The 17,534-nt window shown below is 43.7% G+C and overlaps 1 protein-coding gene across 6 annotated transcripts in view; it reads right to left on the bottom strand.

The window, feature by feature from the left end:
- Positions 1-17,534, bottom strand: part of EML6 (EMAP like 6) — a 167,578-nt gene that overhangs the window by 55,271 nt on the left and 94,773 nt on the right. For all 6 annotated transcript variants that reach the window (XR_014562725.1, XM_083732978.1, XM_083732974.1 and 3 more), the window contains 8 exons: positions 16,725-16,830; positions 13,485-13,578; positions 8,665-8,765; positions 7,676-7,878; positions 4,679-4,790; positions 4,217-4,344; positions 3,221-3,362; positions 436-588 (listed from right to left, as the gene is read on the bottom strand). Coding sequence is in view for 5 of the 6 variants with exons in the window: in XM_083732978.1 (XP_083589104.1) it covers positions 436-588; positions 3,221-3,362; positions 4,217-4,344; positions 4,679-4,790; positions 7,676-7,878; positions 8,665-8,765; positions 13,485-13,578; positions 16,725-16,830 (1,039 nt within the window). In the remaining variant the exon portion in view is untranslated. The remainder of the gene's footprint in view (positions 1-435; positions 589-3,220; positions 3,363-4,216; positions 4,345-4,678; positions 4,791-7,675; positions 7,879-8,664; positions 8,766-13,484; positions 13,579-16,724; positions 16,831-17,534) is intronic.

Below are 17,534 nucleotides of genomic sequence, written 5' to 3'. Positions count from 1 at the left end.
GGATTTGATATCCTGCTTTATCACTACCCAAAGGAGTCTCAAAGCGGCTAACATTCTCCTTTCCCTTCCTCCCCCACAACAAACACTCTGTGACGTGAGTGGGGCTGAGAGACTTCAGAGAAGTGTGACTAGCCCAAGGTCACCCAGCAGCTGCATGTAGAGGAGCAGAGACGCAAACCCGGTTCCCCAGATTACGAATCTCCCGCTCTTAACCACTACACCACACTAGGATTTTCCCCTAAAGACTTTTTGCATTTCTGCAAATCTTTGGGTTCCCCAAAGTCTGCTGCTACGTCTCTCTTGAACAAAGATGGTGCAGTTTTCAATTTTTCCCAATTTTCATAGAAACCCAAAGAGGAAAATAATTGGCTAAGCTCGGTATTTTGTAACACTGCATGGTAAAAGCCTTTCATTAAGCAGTTATTTCTTCTGCACCTCGGGAAAATTTGATGTCAGAGATCATTTCCTTTCTGTGATGGAAGGAAAGCATATCTTCTACGGTATCAGCATTCACTACCAGAAAACTCCCGTCGTTCAACCCGACAGCCAAGGCTTTCCCATCGGGGGAGAAGGCACAGCACCGTCCTCCTGGAAAAAAGACATTTAGCGAGAGTTTCTGTTTAGAGCTTCGATGCCGAGGAAGGCAGAAGTCAATGCAGATTACTGTATTTTTCGCTCTATAGGACGCACTCCCCCCCTCCAAAAATTAAGGTGAAATGTGTGTGCGTCCTATGGAGCGAATGCAGCCTCCTTGGCTTCAGCGATAGCAACGCGAAGCCTCCAAAGCGCAGAGGGAGCGCTCCCTGCGCGCTCCGGAGGCTTCGCATTGCTTTCGCTGAAGCCTGGAGAGCGAGAAGGGTCAGTGTGCACTGACCCCTCTCGCTCTCCAGGCTTCAGCAAAAGCAACGTGAATCCTCCGGAGCACAGCAGGAGCAAAACTATCCTGGCTTCAGCAAAAGGAACCTGAAGCCTCCAGAGCGCAGCGGGAACTCATGCTGTGCTCCAAAGGCTTCAGGGACAGCCGCCTGAAGCCTCCGGAGCGCACCGGGAGGTCCCGCTGCGCTCTGGAGGCTTCGGGTTCCTTTTGCTGAAGCTGGGAGAGCAAGACTCTCCCGGCTTCAGCAGAGAGGGAGAGCTGCGCAGCGCCCCTTCAGCCAAGCAGGAGGAGAAATGGAAGGGGCTCCATTTCTCCTGCCGCTTCACTAAGGGGCACTGAGCAGAGAGGGGGAGAATTTTTTTCCTTGTTCTCCCCCTCTAAAACAGGGTGCGTCCTATGGTCGGGTGCACCCTATGGAGCGAAAAATACGGTAATCAGCATCTCAGAATTAGCCAGTGTCTTAGGGGAAGGGTTGCAGCTCAGTGGCAGAGCATTTCCTTTCCATGCAAAAGGTCCCATGGTTCAATCCCTGACAACTGCCTGAAAATCTGGAGAGTTGCTGCCAGTCAGTGTAGACAACACTGAGCTAGATGGACCAAAAGTCAGACACAGTGTCGGAAAGCTTCCTGTGTCCCTAATAACTATGCATGTTGTTATTGGCATCCGTCTGACTTGAGAGACAATGGAGTGCACCGCCGGGGGTGAAATCAAACCGCTACGCTAGCAGCACCGAAGTGACCAACTCGGGTGCAAGCCTGGGCAGTATGTATGGAGGTCCTGGGCTGCCCAGACAATAAGACCTCCTGCTCAGCCTTTCTGATGTGGTCGAAAGGAAAGCAGAGTAATATGCTTTGAACCAGCTTGACTGCAGGAGTTTCAGGAATAATAATAATAATAATAATAATAATAATAATAATAATAATAATAATTTATACCCTGCCCATCTGGCTGGGTTTCCCCAGCCACTCTGGTTGGCTCCCAACCGAATATTAAAAACACAATACAGCATTAAACATTTAAAATTTCCTAAAGAGGGCTGCCTTTTAAAAGTAATATAATTGCTTATTGCCCTCACATCTGATGGGGGGGCGTTTCACAGGGCGGGCGGCACTACCAAGAAGGCCCTCTGCCTGGTTCCCTTTAACCTCACTTCTCGCATTGAGGGAACCACCAGAAGGCCCTCGGCGCTGGACTTCAGTGTTTGCGCTGAACTATGGGGGTGGAGATGCTCCTTCAGGTATACTGGGCCGAGGCCATTTAGGGCTTTAAAGGTCAGCACCAACACTTTGAATTGTGCTTGGAAATGTATGAAGCACCATCCAACCATTTTAGGGACTCCGTTCTGAATATGTTTCAAGGTTTTCTCTCAAATACAAGCCACAAGACAGTGGAAGTCTAGGAGTTTGCCTTCTCTTAGATGAGCTACCTTCCCAGGTTGATGAGCTGCATCTGCCTCTTACTTCCCTCTACAGCATGTGCAGAAACTGCTCTCTTGACCACTGGACCTGTTAGAATTCCTGATCTATGATTGCAGTCATGGGATTTCTGTCTTTCACATGACGGTATATGTTTTGACTCCAGTGGGAAGTGGCGGAGATGGGATGTTTGGGTTACTGTGTTCCGTGAAGTGGGACTATTGTCCTTTGTTTTTCTCTTTTTGCTGTCTGATGCTAGAGAGAGAGGGAGCCATGTTATAGTGTTCCATGTGTGTTTATATGTAAATAAAGTAGATTAGCCAAAATGCTGAGTTGCTGCGGTCTGTTACGCAAAGCTGCGAAGACTCTGCGGATCCCTAAGTGTGTCGGTGTCGATTGGCAGCAGTCACTGTGATGTTCAGGATGAAGAAAGCTTTTGAAGCTCCCAAACGATTGACCAGGAGGGAGAGAACATGCCAGTTGGGCATGTGTCTCTACCAGGGTCCTACTTGAGTGTAGGTGAACTCCTGACAGGACCCACTCTTGGTCTTATCTGTTCAATCCACCAGAGTCTGTCTTTGCTTACAAGAGAAGTCCCTAACTCATGGAAGGTTTGAGACCCATCAGATAAACCCTCACCTGGTTTAGCTGGTCAGTCGAAGCCATTCACGGGGTGTGGCCGCTGTCGCACGCTGACAGCTTCTAGGGGTCACAGGTGAGAGCTGAGTGCAGGGTGGGGACCAAAGATGGACAAACTACCCAGAAGGAGCACAACTATGCATGCAAACAGTTGTAAAACTGAGCAGTTCCTAAAAGGAGCAGCTCCAGGTGTGAGGTGCAAGGCTGGGTGTGGTGTAGGGCCTGACCCAAAGGAGGATAGTAAAAAGGTGCTGTATTGATAGCATATATAGGACTAAAGGAAGGTTACCTTTCTTAAGCTTTCTCACAGCCAGCATACGGTGTTGAGAGGAAAGTTCCCAGATCCTCAGAGTTTTATCATCACTCACTGTTGCACAGATAGGTAAGAGGGGATGTGCTGCCAGACCCCAGACCTCCCCTTCCATATGCCCCTGTTTATACAGAAAAAGAGTGGTTTGCAAAGAAAATCATGTACATTTATGCTTCAATTCCAAGCTAGGATTACTTTCGAAAGAGCGTTGTGGTTGTTTTCTTTTTTTACTGTGTTGCTTACTCATCCTCTTGCAATGAGGGTCCCTGTAATTCCCATTTATTCTCCTCCTTTCTCACCTGTGTACTGGTGGAGGGCTTAATAATTTAATAAACCATTTAGGACATTTTTGCCTGAACCTAGCCACATGGTCAGAAAGTGCTCTGCCACACATCCTAGAGTGTTCTCTATACAGTGGTACCTTGGTTTTCAAACAGAATCCATTCCAGGAGTTTTGGAAAGTGAAAATTAAGTAAGTTCGGTTTTAAGTGTGGTGAACTGAATTTCCCCCCACATTCCTACTTGAGTAGCACAGAACCAACTGTGTACAATATTAATCTAGTTGATTTAAACCATACTAGATGCATTCATATTTACTGCCTCATTTGTTTCATATTGATTCCAAATGCAACAAAAAAGGCAACCGTCCTTTTTCTCAAAATCACAAAACCCCACCCATTCAAAAGTGCACGAAGCTTGCTATTTTATTCATAATCATTCTTCTCTGGAACCATATATTTCTGAGATTAAAACCTGAGCAGCTGTCAACACATGCAACACCAGAACAAAGGAATTTTGAGGAACATTTTACTTTGCAACTTATAAACTCTGAAAACAAACTGATCTGCACACCAAGAGCCAAAGCAATCCGACTGTAAAAGAAAAGAGAGCGAGGTAGATGGAGACTAATTATCAATAAAGCAATAAAGATTGCATGAAAGTGAGGAAGTGTAGAAATGCTGGAAGTCATAGTACCTGCACAAGCAGAGTCATGGGGCCGCTTTTATCAATTTCAAGAATCTCCCCGTTTTTTGTTCCCACCAGTATATGCCCATGTCCTAAGGTGATGGCACGGATGGACGGGTTATCTTCCAATAGCAACCCTGGAGATTAGATTAGAGGGAAGGAACGTTCAGAAGAGTGTGGATTTTTTTGAAGAATGACTGTGCTTTGGTTCATACACTGTTTTGGGGTGTGCAAATTAGGCTAATTAAGCTTTAAATCAGAATTAAACAGAACTGCTCCCTGATCCCTACTTGCAGAACAATACAGAGCTGATGGTGGCTCTGGAAGATGCTTAAGCAGACTGCATAGGTTTTTCCTAATTTGACTAGATTTTGGGGAGGGACTGCATAGGTTTTTCCTAATTTGACTAGATTTTGGGGAGGGGGTTCTGCACGAAGGCGTCTCTCACCAAACTCACGTATGAGGTTATACCTTTGGAGCCAGGCGACAATGCTGCTCTTTTAATGGCATATGTCTTCAAGCACCTCTCAAAGGTGTCATCCCAAAGTGCCACCACACCATCCTTCCCACCTGTCACAAAGCCCTGCACAAAAGTAAATAATAATAATAATAATAATAATAATAATAATAATAATAATAATAATTTATTATTTATACCTTGCCCATCTGGCTGGGTTTCCCCAGCCACTCTGGGCTGCTTCCAACAGAATATTAAAATACAATAGTCTATATATATACTTAATGCATTAACATTAGAGACGAACACATGCAACTGGACTACAAAATGAAGGCTGCTTTATGTACTGAGCACATTATTGTACTATTTTGTCACACATGCAAATTCCCACTTCTGCAGCACACAACCTCACAAGCACCAACCGCAGTGAAGGTTTCTGAGACTCAGAGGATAAGCGCAGTCTTCAGTTAGATTTGTGGGAATAAAGACTAATCCAAAGAATATGAAGTGGACCAGGGTTGAAACGAGTGCATCTAAGAAAAAAGCTCATGGTCGTGGCAACGAAACAATAAGCAGTCATGAATTGGTGGCAGCCTGTCCAAATTTGCTTTGGGATATATTAGTAAAGTAATGAGAACCATATGGAACAAGTCGCAGCTTCTTCTGCCACAGGGACAGAGATCTGTTCTCCTGCTGACACTCCTCTTTTACACAACAGCATCTTTCTTATGTCCTGTCCTTAACTTTGAGACCTACCAAGAGCTACTGAGAGGGCCCTTTGGGGGGCAAATTTATGAAGGCTGCCTAAAATCCTGTCATCAACCCGGAAGTTGGTCAGCAGAGCAAAGCGCCTGAGTCATGGAGGATAGCAGGGGATGCAAAAGGTCAAGATCAGAAGGAATTAAGGCAGGATCATCCCAGCTGCCTTTAATAGATGGAAACACCTATCAATGACAATGCTTTCCCCAGGTGTAACAAGAGCCAACCAGCTCCAATAAGCCCATCTGATTTCCAAAGGCACTTTGTGATACAGCGCATGCATAGCATGCAAATGGACTTAGGTTGAACCCCTGGCTTCTCCAGTTAAAAGGACTAGGTGGCAAGAGAAATCTCAGTCTGAGACCCCAGAGGGCCACAGTGTAGACAATAGTGGGTTACATTATTGTTATGTACTAAGCTTGGATCCTACAATAGGCAGGTAGGATCCTAGAAGGCAGCAACCTCATTGGTCTGCAGGAGCAGTCCAATCAGGCTCCAGGAGGGAAGCTGAATCAGCCAATCACGCGGGACCCATTGTGTAAATAATGTATATATAGCCAGAGATTTTGGGGGAAATCACTCACTCACTGTTTACCATGAGCTGAAATAAAGAGCATGAAATCCACACCCAACTCCGAGTATATTTTAATTATGTGGCCTGGTATAAGACAGGCACTTATGTTCTTCTTTTTTAAAAGCTACAACTTGCAACCCGGAGTGACGGATGGATAAGTAAATCTTCTGATGAATCACCACTAGGAGACTGTATGTTTGGAACGAGGGGGGGTGGTGGAGGAAAAAAAACTATTTTCTTCTTTGCACGATGTGATATTAATAACCCTTCACCCCAGAAAGAAATAAGATCGTCACATTTTTACTAATCATAAGCAGGATTTTAAGAACTGTGTGGGATGGATTACAACAGGAGAGAAGACTAGTGAACGGTGAGAAAGAGGAAAATTTTTATGACGCAGTTTAAAAATGGTGTCTCGCCAAGACAGGCTTGCCGGAGAAAGAAGGACAGGGGGAGGAGAACCAGGATCGTTCGAAAGAGAAGGAGTGTTGGAACGCAAGCTTGACCTGACAGAGCCCAGAGCCCCCTGATTCATTTGATTTATTTGGCTAGCCTGAGAAAAATAAAGGACAGACCGAAGATTAACTTTGTTTATGGAAGCGTTGAACAGAGGCTGTCCCTGAACGATATGGTCTTTGAAGAGTACAAAACCCACACAGAGACGCCAGTTTTCAATCTGCTTGCGAGAATCATCAGAGATCGCAAAGAAAGGAATATATGATAACAACAAGATGAGAAAGAAAGTAATAAAGGACTATCCGGATCGAACTGGATAGAACTGTCTAATTAAAGCAGTAAAATAAGTGATGCCTGGAGTTATCCGGAATTTTGGACTCGTGCGGAGCTTGATGTATGGGTACCCTCAACAAAATTTAAAATTTGGCTGTATAATTTGGAACTAATGTGATTTGAATAATGTGATGTGATTGGCCTGTTATTTTTTTTTTAAAGAAGCTACAACTTGATAAGCAGAGATGCTGTTAACAGGGTACCCCACCCCAGTTTTCCATCCCTTTGACCATGGCGCGTTAAAACTTTCACAGAATTCTTCAAGCCAGATAATCCAAAATAATAGCAATCGGCTTGCCAATTCAAAGACTGCAAACCTCATAAAACTGTATTAGTAGCTCTCTAAATGACATGTGAGAGAAACTGTGGCACATGTGAATCCCAGTAACACTGGGGAAAAGCAACTGAGTGGCCTTGGAAGTTGGATTTGTATTGGAAACTGAAGTCCAAGGCTTCTGAGGTAGAATTTTCAGAATTGTTATGTTTTGACAACCACTGAAGACCAGTGAAAATCAGCAAGGGACTCCCATGTAAGTGAAGTTAGGATCTCAACTGGTGTCCATGCTCAGAAGTGGTGTAACTGAGTTTTAGGTGCTGAGGAAGAAACAGCCTACCTATCTTCCAACTGTCCTACCATAAAGAAGGCTTGAAAGATCTTTAATCTGATTCTGCCAAGTAATTCCTACTGGCATCACTGCTGTAGGTGCAGCAAATGATTCCTGGGCATCCAAACCCAAAGGATGCCAATGTGAAATTGTGTCTGTTTTGTGTGCGCATGGGGTGAGCTTGAAACGAGATAGGCCTATGAAATGAGATAGGTATGTGGCTCTGGTTTTGAAATTCCGAAGCCAAACAAAGAATATCTGGTGGTGACGCAAGGCATATATACCTTATCTAAGGCATGCATGGCAAATACAGGCCCGTCGTGAGCTTTCACCGTCTTAAGCAGTAAAATATCTTTCCAGATGTAAATGTCTCCTGTGGCAGATCCAGAGAAAACAAGGTCCTCTATTCGTCCGTACGAAACACTCATCATGGTTTCCTGCTTCCCGATATTTCCAAAGATGCCACGCTTGGAGGTGAAACCACCACCTGAATTGTGATGACAGAGCAACACACATTATTATGATTGTGTATGTGTCTGCATGTGTGTGTGTGTGTGTGAGAGAGAGAGAGAGAGAGAGGGGGGGAGGGAGGGAGGGGGAGAGAGAGAGAGAGAGAGAGAGAGAGAGAGAGAGAGATATGAATGGCCTAATGATGGCTCCTGCCCTGTTACGCCCTATGAAGGTACAGTGGTACCTCGGGTTAAGAACTGAATTCATTCTGGAGGTCCATTCTTAACCTGAAACTGTTCTTAACCTGAAGCACCACTTTAGCTAATGGGGCCTCCCACTGCCGCTGTGCTGTGATTTCTGTTCTCATCCTGAAGCAAAGTTCTTAACCCGAGGTACTATTTCTGGGTTAGCAGAGTCTGTAACCTGAAGCGTCTGAAACCTGAAGCGTCTGTAACCCGAGGTACCACTGTACTTTCAGATACTCCTTAGTTGACAAAACTGAGAGCCCAGCACACTGTTGACACCAATTCACACAAGTGCCAACAACCCTTGAGTATGGTGGTTTGAAAAACTGCTTTGGCTATCAGAGGAACGTAACTGGGAATCTGTTGTGTAGGGGCACACCAGCTCACATCCTGGGTGTGACTAAAGGAATGACTTCCAGCAGAGGTAGGTCAAGAGAAAGGTTCAGACTTGTGAACAGCATGGAATGGCCCAAGGGGAAGAAATAACTTACATTCTTTTCTTTTTAAACTAATTTTTATTTGTTTTTAAACAAATACAAATACAATAACCATTAAACATTCTTAATGCAACACCATACCTGCTTGCTGCCAGAATTTGAGGTGTTTCATTCCAACAGTTACCAGTTTATCAGCATGGTGGGGGTTGCATTTCACTACAAATATCTTGTCTTTATGGCCTCTGGAATGAATTAAAGAGTAAAGAATACATGAGTTGTCTAGCCATCTATTTTTTTAAAAAAAGATTTTGGTGCATTGTGAGATGTGTGTGTGTGTTTTTAAAAATGCATGCAAAAAAGGCACTGCTTTGGGATACATTTTTAGAAATTAGAAAGATTTATTGATCTATAAGCAAGCCTTAGACTCTAACGAGTTGTGACAGCAGCAGACCTGTTTTACAACGAAAGGACACAACTGAACAGGTGTAGTATGCGTTGCTACTGCAGGACAGACATTGAAGAGAAATTTAGTATACATTCTGGTTGCTGTAGGTTTACATCCCTATTATTGCCAATCCAAACAGAAATATTTAAAACTCATACGGTATATGAAAATGGTTCTTGTAGTCTTAAGGTGCTTGAAACTGTCACTATTTTGCACTATTTTGGTGCTCTTGTGCAACAAACCTGCTTCTCCCCTCAATTTTTTTGCAGCAAGGAAGGCAATGGGGAACATATGGAATACCAATCACTTGATGCAAAGTTGCATAGATCAGAATGAACGCTCAAAAAACAGCAGATGTCACACAAACTCCCTGCAAACTTTTTGCAATGAATCAGGATGAATAGTCAAAAAACAGGTCATCTGGAAGCGAGGTCAGAGTCTGGAAAAGTCTGAATTAAGTTCCTCTGACAAGCCATTTTGGTTTTATCTGCTATGACTGAATGGAGTTCTAACATCCTCTGAGAAGTTAGCACAGCCTGCAGAGTGAACACAGATCCATCTCAATATGATCAATATGATCTATGACATATTAAATATTGCTGAATCCGGTTCATGCAGCAAGTGCAAGAAGGAAGCTGATGTCTGCCCAAACAAGCATTATTCTACAGCAGGCTTCCTCAACCTCGGCCCTCCAGATGTTTTTGGCCTACAACTCCCATGATCCCTAGCTAGCAGGACCAGTGGTCAGGGATGATGGGAATTGTAGTCTCGAAACATCTGGAGGGCTGAGGTGGAGGAAGCCTGCTCTACAGGATTCATATAAATATATATTGGTACATTTCACCCTTGTTATAATTCCTCCAGTCCTGTTAATTCTCTTCAACTGCTAAATTACTTTCAGTCCATGAAAAACTGCCAGTTGCAGTGTGTTTTCAACACTTGCTAAAAACATACATGTTTGGCCAAGGATTTCTGGTCATTGATATCCAGCCTTTGTAAAACTTTCCTAGTTCCTGTACTTTTGTTTTAATGCCAATTTAATTGAATCTGTTTTGATATTTTTGTGAATTCTGGATTTTTTTAAAAAAACAAAACACGAAAGGCAGTATCGAAGTGTTTTAATTTAAATGAACAAAAGGGAACAGGGAACAAACTGGAGTTATCCATAACAGCTCCAGTCAAAGTTAAAGCTCTCTCTTCGTTCCCATAGTTTGTGAAGGTGACCGGTAAAAAAAAAGTATCAGTATTTTAAACTGATCAGCAGAGCTCAATGAATCTCATTGTGGGTCCTGTCAATTATGTATTCACTGTTTCATGAGATAATAGCATACACCCCAAAATCATAGAACTAATAGTAGGAATGAACAGGAACAGAATCAACAGGAATGGAGACATTTATTGGAGTTGTACTGTATGGATCCTTAGTTTAGTAGGCAGTCACTAAAGGTAGTCGTTTCAGCATTATTCACAACAATTTCTTGAGGAAGGCAGCCCATCTTGGAGAAGGAAAACTCTGATCCTAAACTTGAGGGCTATCTTCAGGAGAAGAAATTGCTAAGGAGTAAACCCTACACATATTCCTCCCTAGATGGCTCCTTGTACACCTCCTTCTGGCAACTTCCGCAGCCAATATGGTGTCAAATGTATTGCTCTGCTTTCCTTTGGACCACATCAGAAAGACCGGGGGGAGGGTCTTGTCATCTGGGCGGCTCAGGACCTCCATAAACACTGCCCAGAGCCCTAGAGAGGTCACAACTCAGCAAAAACAACATGGGAAGCAGCAATTACACTCAAGTCCATCAGTGGCTACAAGATGCTACACTTGATCTTAGCCAAAAGGCCGAGAAGTGACAGCTACAAACTATCATGGCGATACTCAGCCTCCAGAGTCCAGTGGTTCTCAACCTGTGGGTCCCCAGATGTTGTTGGATTACAACTCCCATCATCCCTGAGCTCTGGCCTTGCTAGCTAGGGGTGATGGGAGCTGTAGTTCAAAAACATCTGGGGACCCACAGGTTGAGAAAGGCTGCTCCAGACAATTACGGATGTCTCCTGTATATCAGCCTAACAGGAAAGTACCTGGATCTGACCAAATGAAACAATGCTACATAATTCTTATTCAGCAAATCTTCCCCATTTTGAGCAGACTCTATTTCATATAGAGAGCAGTTTTCAGGAAACGGTTGGCAAAGTAATTCATAAGGGGGTAAAACAAACCCACACAGCTGTGCTTCAATGTATTCAAGATAACAGAGGGAAAGGCGACACAGGTCAAATTAATTAAGAGAGCTATAAAGAGCACCATTTAAACCACTAGGCGATAAGCAAGTTGCTATTAATATTTAAGCAGTCTCAGAAGGAGGACTGGAAGATCCGTGATAAGTAATTGCAGCACATTAGATGGATAATTAGAAGGGCAAAAATTAACACAATATTTCAAAGAACAGTTAAAGCCAACAGAAATAAGGCATGAAATATAGATTTTGATTAATTCGTGTTAGTTATTTCAGTGGGTCCTGGGATTTGCCCCACAAAGTTTTAAATCATCACAATACCGCTAGAATATTTGCAAGAAGTTATTAGGCTGGTAGTTGTACAGGGAGGAGAAGGGCTGAAAGGCTCTGCCTTTTCATCTTTGCAAAGGGATATGGCAGCCCATGCATGAGAAATGTAGCTTTCATTGTAAAAAAGTTAAGAGCATTCGCCACCTCTGGGTTCTGCATGGTCCCTGGAGGTGTTTTTAAAGTATAGGCTCAAAAACTAAAATTAAATTCAAAGGGGATTCTAACTTTGCAGAAGACACATTGATGCAGCAGATTAACTGAATGAACTCTGATGTCTTGTCCATTATCAAGGGGGGGGGGCTGGGGTGCGTTCCAAAAACCCACCCAGCCTTCGCTTTTGGTTGGAGAGCAAAGGACTCAAGCTCAGAAGTTTTCAGGTGTTTTGAACCAGTATGTAACACAGTTCAACTGTATGCAAGATTTCAGCCAAATACTTTATACTGAGATAAAAAAACACCCTACTACTGCTTAATAATAGACAAAGCAAGTCCTGGGCGCAGTCCTTATTTTATAAAAAAAGGGAAGCTTCTATTTAAAAGTGGAAATGAGAACATCCATTAGAGAACCAATTAGATAAGTGACCAAACTGTTCCTGAATACTTCCAGTGTTCAGGCAATCACAAAAGCTTCTTTGCCCTTGTGAGGTTAACAGATAAACTCCCAGGCAACAAATGGAAAATTTAAAACTGTATTCCAATTTGAGATGGAGAAGATGGGAGTGGGCCCAGGAGAGGTTGTCTGACATTATCAGACTTGAAAATCTATTTATGTTATACCACCAAAACTGCAAAGGAGGTTCAGGCGGAGAAACAATCTCCCCTCCGACCGCAATGCTGTCCACAGCAAGAGGGCAGCTATAGGTGATTTGATGCAAACACTGCAGAATAAAGACACAGAAGAGCACAAACTAACATTTTGCTTTGGCAAAACAGGTGGAATTTAAGTTGTTTCCTCCATTCACATAACGACACCCCCCCATTCTACCCAATCCCCCTTGTAAGGGTTGAGAGAGATGGGTCCAATAATCAACTTACAATTATTCTGTATACAATCAATATAGGGAAAGACCTATATTGCTCATCACAAACTTAGGCAAGAATGGGGGTGGGGGGTAGAACCACGAATGTAAACTATAACTGGGTTGTTGTTTTTATTTTGATTATGTATTTTGCAGTTTTATATCTTGATTTTATTCTGTGAACTGCCCTGAGAACCTCAGGGTGGTATATTAATACAGTAGTAGTTGTAGTAGTAGTAGTAGTAGTAGTAGTAGTAGTAGTGGTAATAGTAATATAAGGCTGAAAATGCTATTACCACCATTAATGTTAGGGAATACAGCGAAACAAAACAACAAGATGTACCTCCTATGTTAGTTAGGACAAAGCAACAACATCTGGAATGGAGCGACATAGGTGGAATAATGGTGAACATGCAGGTGTCGATAGGTAAAAAGATCAATATGTCATTCAAGATTAAATACCTCTCCATGAATTGAGTCTACATATTTTGTAGGTGTGAACAGGGCCGTGAAGTGCACCAATCACACAACTTTTCATGTTGGTCTCACATTTTTTAGGCATGCATCATTACGCAACACAGTAATTCAGTTTTACTAGCAAACCAGACGTTAAACTAACCTCTTTCCAGCCCCAGGAGAAGCATGGAGAATGTTTGCGCGACACACCTACACACTGCAGCCACATGTCGCGACACACAGTTTGGAAAGCTCTGCTCTGATCAACGCATAGAAGTCTGGCATGTGAGAAGGTGGGGCATTGATGAAAATCCCAATCTTCCCCTCTCTCTCTTGTCTAAACATACAGGTTTAAGGTATGGGGAGGAAGGTGGTATTTTGATCTCTTAAAACAGCATCCTAAAACTTGAGCCTGAAAAAAAATATATGCATGCAACTCAAGCTGTTAGAGAGCATGCCTGCGTGACAACGTTCTTACCTGGTTGCCGCCATCTTTTCTCCTTTTTTCCAGTCCCAGAGTACGATGGTATGATTGTCATCTAACCCAATAGACGCCAGACATTTTCCATCAGCTGCACAAAAGCAATTCACAACATCAGAGGTGAGAAACCCTTAACAGAAATCTGACAAATGCTGCATTTATTTATGTCAAATTTAAAGTACAGGTACTAATAGCAATGCAGATGGATGCTTCGCAATAAACATAGTTTTTCACTGGGGTACAGGAGCAAATCTTCTGCTAACTGTAGCATGTCAGTCACAGCATGTACAGGTCAACCTATCAGGTTCCTAAACTTTTTCGTAGCTTATTACATGACACCCACATCACTATCTAGCTCTCTGCTACCCCTCGCCCCAATATCACCAGAAGTTACTGAGAAAAGTAGCAAGAGGCAAATTAAGATAAGGAGAAATTGTCAGTTTGCATTTCTTAGTACAGAAAGTATTGATCTGATGTGTAGAAATCTTTCCAATTGTAATTAATTCAAGAGGGTTCTGGAAGCTGCTCTGTGTGAAAGAAACAAGCAGATGGTTCCTGATGTTTGGGTTATTCTTTCAGAGAAGCTGAGAACAATGGCTTAAACTGGTTCTCTTATATCTTCTGTCAAGGTCATGCCGACTATAAAAATAAGGCCAGAAGGAGCCTGGGTTTCACTCTTTTCCATCTCACTTCCTTCTGGTGTGGTGTTCTGTATATAGTGTTAAGGTTTAGTCTTTTTATGAGTTATTGTAAGTTTAAGTTAAGTCTGCTGCAACTGGATTTCTTATGGACAGTTCCAATCCTGAATGTATTGGATTTGTGACCATGATGCTTATTTGCCTTCAGTAGCAGTAAAGCTCTGCTGGATGAAATATTAATTGCCTCTGGTCTATTTTGGGGGGAGTCCTGCAACGTGTTTAAGTTTTCACTCTGCTAACTATACGTTGGAGTTCTGCTCTGGAGCAATGCTGAGTAGAATACATGACAGAAACACCGTTTCCTTCTTTCACAGGAATGGTAAGGCCCACTACTAAAACACACCTCATTTTATTGCACTGCGCTTCACAGATATTGCGCCTTACAAAGATGCAGCTGCAGCAAGCCTAGGCACTTCCAGGGGAAGGAAGTCCCACCCCCTACCCCTCTTCTGGCCATGAGAGTGCAGCTGGCTTGGGCTGGAGCCAGGTTTACCCTCTCCTGTGCCTGCAGCTCACTAGACTACACTATAATATAAATGTAACGTTTATATCATGGGTAGGCAAACTAAGGCCTGAGGGCCGGATCTGGCCCAATCGCCTTCTCAATCCGGCCTGCAGACGGTCCGGGAATCAGTGTATTTTTACATGAATAGAATGTGTCCTTTTATTTAAAATGCACCTCTGGGTTATTTGTGGGGCCTGCCTGGCGTTTTTACATAAGTAGAAAGTGTGCTTTTATTTAAAATGCATCTCTGGGTTATTTGTGGGGCATAGGAATTCGTTCTCCCCCCCCCCAAAAAAATATAGTCCAGCCCCCCACAAGGTGTGAGGGACAGTGGACCAGTCCCCTGAAAAAGTTTGCTGACCCCTGGTTTATATGTACTGGGAAACCCCTAAAATTGTGTGACGCGCATTATTGCAATACAGTCATACCTCGGCTTACAGGCGCTTCAGGTTGCGTTTTTTTGGGTTATGGACCCGCCGAAACCTGGAAGTACCGGAACGGGTTACGTCCGGGTTTCAGTGGTCGCGCATGCACAGAAGCGCTAAATTGCACTTTGCGCATGTGCAGAAGCGCCAAATCGCAACCCGTGCGTGCGCAGATGTGCCACTGCGGGTTGAGAACGCTGCGGGTTGTGAATGATGTGCATCCCGCACCGATCACGTTCGCAACCCAAGCGTCCACTGTATTCACTTTATTGCAATGGTCTGGAACCGAACCCACAATATCTATGAGGTATGCACGTACAGTAGTGCCCCGCAAGACGAACGCCTCGCAAGACGGAAAACCCGCTAGACGAAAGGGTTTTCCGTTTTGGAGGCGCTTCGCAAAACGAATTTCCCTATGGGCTTGCTTCGCAAGACGAAAATGTATTGCGAGTTCCTGCGGTTTTCCCCCCCTCCCCCCCTTTTTCTAAGCCGCTAAGCCGCTTATCAGCTGATCCGCTAAGCCAATAAGCCGCTAAAAGCCGCTAATAGCACTAATCCGCTAAACCGTCAATGGGCTTGCTTCGCAAGATGAAAAAAACGCTAGACGAAGACTCGCGGAACGGATTAATTTCGTCTTGCGAGGCACCACTGTACTCTCCTTCAAGGAAAGCACAGAATAGGATAGTGCAGCCTCTCTAACCACCAAAAGCACCCACATCTGCTTAGCTTCAACTGTGTTCGGTGGCAGAAGAACCTCCAACCCAACACAGGCATAAATCAAAAACTAGCCTGATTGCACCGAACTGTTGACACTGTCAATCTAGACTGTGGTGGTGGTTCCTGGCCAACAGAACATGTGGCTTGAAAACAAAGGGGGGAAGGCTATCATGGCATGTGCTCCCCTGGCTTACTGAACTCATCAGGGAGGAAAGCAGACTTAGGAGGCAGCTACTGTGAATCAGATCAGCAGTTGCTGAGCAGATTCAGGCAAAGGTATAATCTCCCACGAAACTTACAAAATATCTAGCGTCACAGCACCATGCGGAGAAGCTGTAGCTAATGGGATTTGCACTCAAATGAAATGTTTCCCCGGCAGTCAAAATACATTCTTTAGGGAACAAAAACTATATTTTGAAGTATAGATTGTGAGAAACTTGCAACCAACTCAACACATCAATAACAGTGTGAAACAGGTAGTATTTTAGGAGTGCTATTTATTTTTCATACAACACATAACCCCCACAACTAGGCACCCTACAAAAATTAAAAGGGAAGCAGTCCTGGCCTGCCAGCTTAAAGTCTGATACAATATAAGGCATATTAAGGATGGTTTGCACACAGCATCCATTAGGAACATCCCTCTGTAAATTCCACTGTTGCTAGCCTTATTGATAAATACTGTTACGAAGAAAGGAAAAGAACAGTGACATAAGAACTTGCTTTAAGGTTTACGCACTCATGACCTGCTCCAAAGTGGGAACTGAACCTATTTATTTGGAAACTGATAAGGAAATGTGGCAATACTAATATTGGAGAGAAAAACAGAAATTGACAGCAACCCAAACTGATGGATCCATGAGACCCTGGTTGGCAGTGGATAGCTGCTTACCTGAAAAATCAAGGGCACAGACGCCTCTTTGGTGTTGGCCTCTTAGCAGCGACAAACATTTGAGTGCTTGAGTGTCCCACACGTGAATGGCGGCATCTCTCCCAACCTAAATCAGAACACCTGGTGTGAGCGGCTGTGCGTAAACAAAAAACTTGACAGTAATAATTTCCACCCAACACACTCTTCAGCCAGGAAACACTTCCTAGTTTTCTCAACCAGATGTCTCTTAAGTGTGGTTTACTTTGATATCTCAGGTGCTGACAAGAGGCTTCCTGCCTGTATTGTCATCTAGACTTGGCCACAATCCGTTGTTCATAATCTTACTTCCATTTTCAAAGCTGTCATCCTTGCCCTCCTCTCCTCAGTTTCACTACGCCCCTCAAGGACAAAATATATCCATGGAGCACCTAGTTATTGGCTCTCCCATTCAATTCCTTCTTCTTGGGCACCCTCTGGGGTCAAGGGGTCTTCTGACACACACCTACCTTCACGCTTCCTGTTCCTCCAATACCTTTTACCAGCCAGCATTTGGATAACAACAGACTGCAACCTTTTCCTTGAAGTCATCCTCAGTTTGCCCTTCCTATCCTCTTCTGTTTTCCCTCCTGTCACTCTTAGCAGCCTCTCCAGTACTTTGCCTTCCTCCTCCTGTTTGACTTTTGGGGTTTGCTCCAATGAGCTTTAAGCCTTCAAGCATTTCTCTTCTCCTTCCTGCATTCTATTTCGGGGTGATCCTTTGACCAGCGCTATCACACTGATGATTCATACATGTATCATCGTCTTCATTCCTACTTGGCTCCCTCTAGCCAA

Source organism: Podarcis gaigeae (assembly GCF_964106915.1).
Source record: "Podarcis gaigeae genome assembly, chromosome: 3".
Classification (NCBI taxonomy): Eukaryota; Metazoa; Chordata; class Lepidosauria; order Squamata; family Lacertidae; genus Podarcis; species Podarcis gaigeae.
This window is presented reverse-complemented; position numbering and strand designations above follow the sequence as displayed.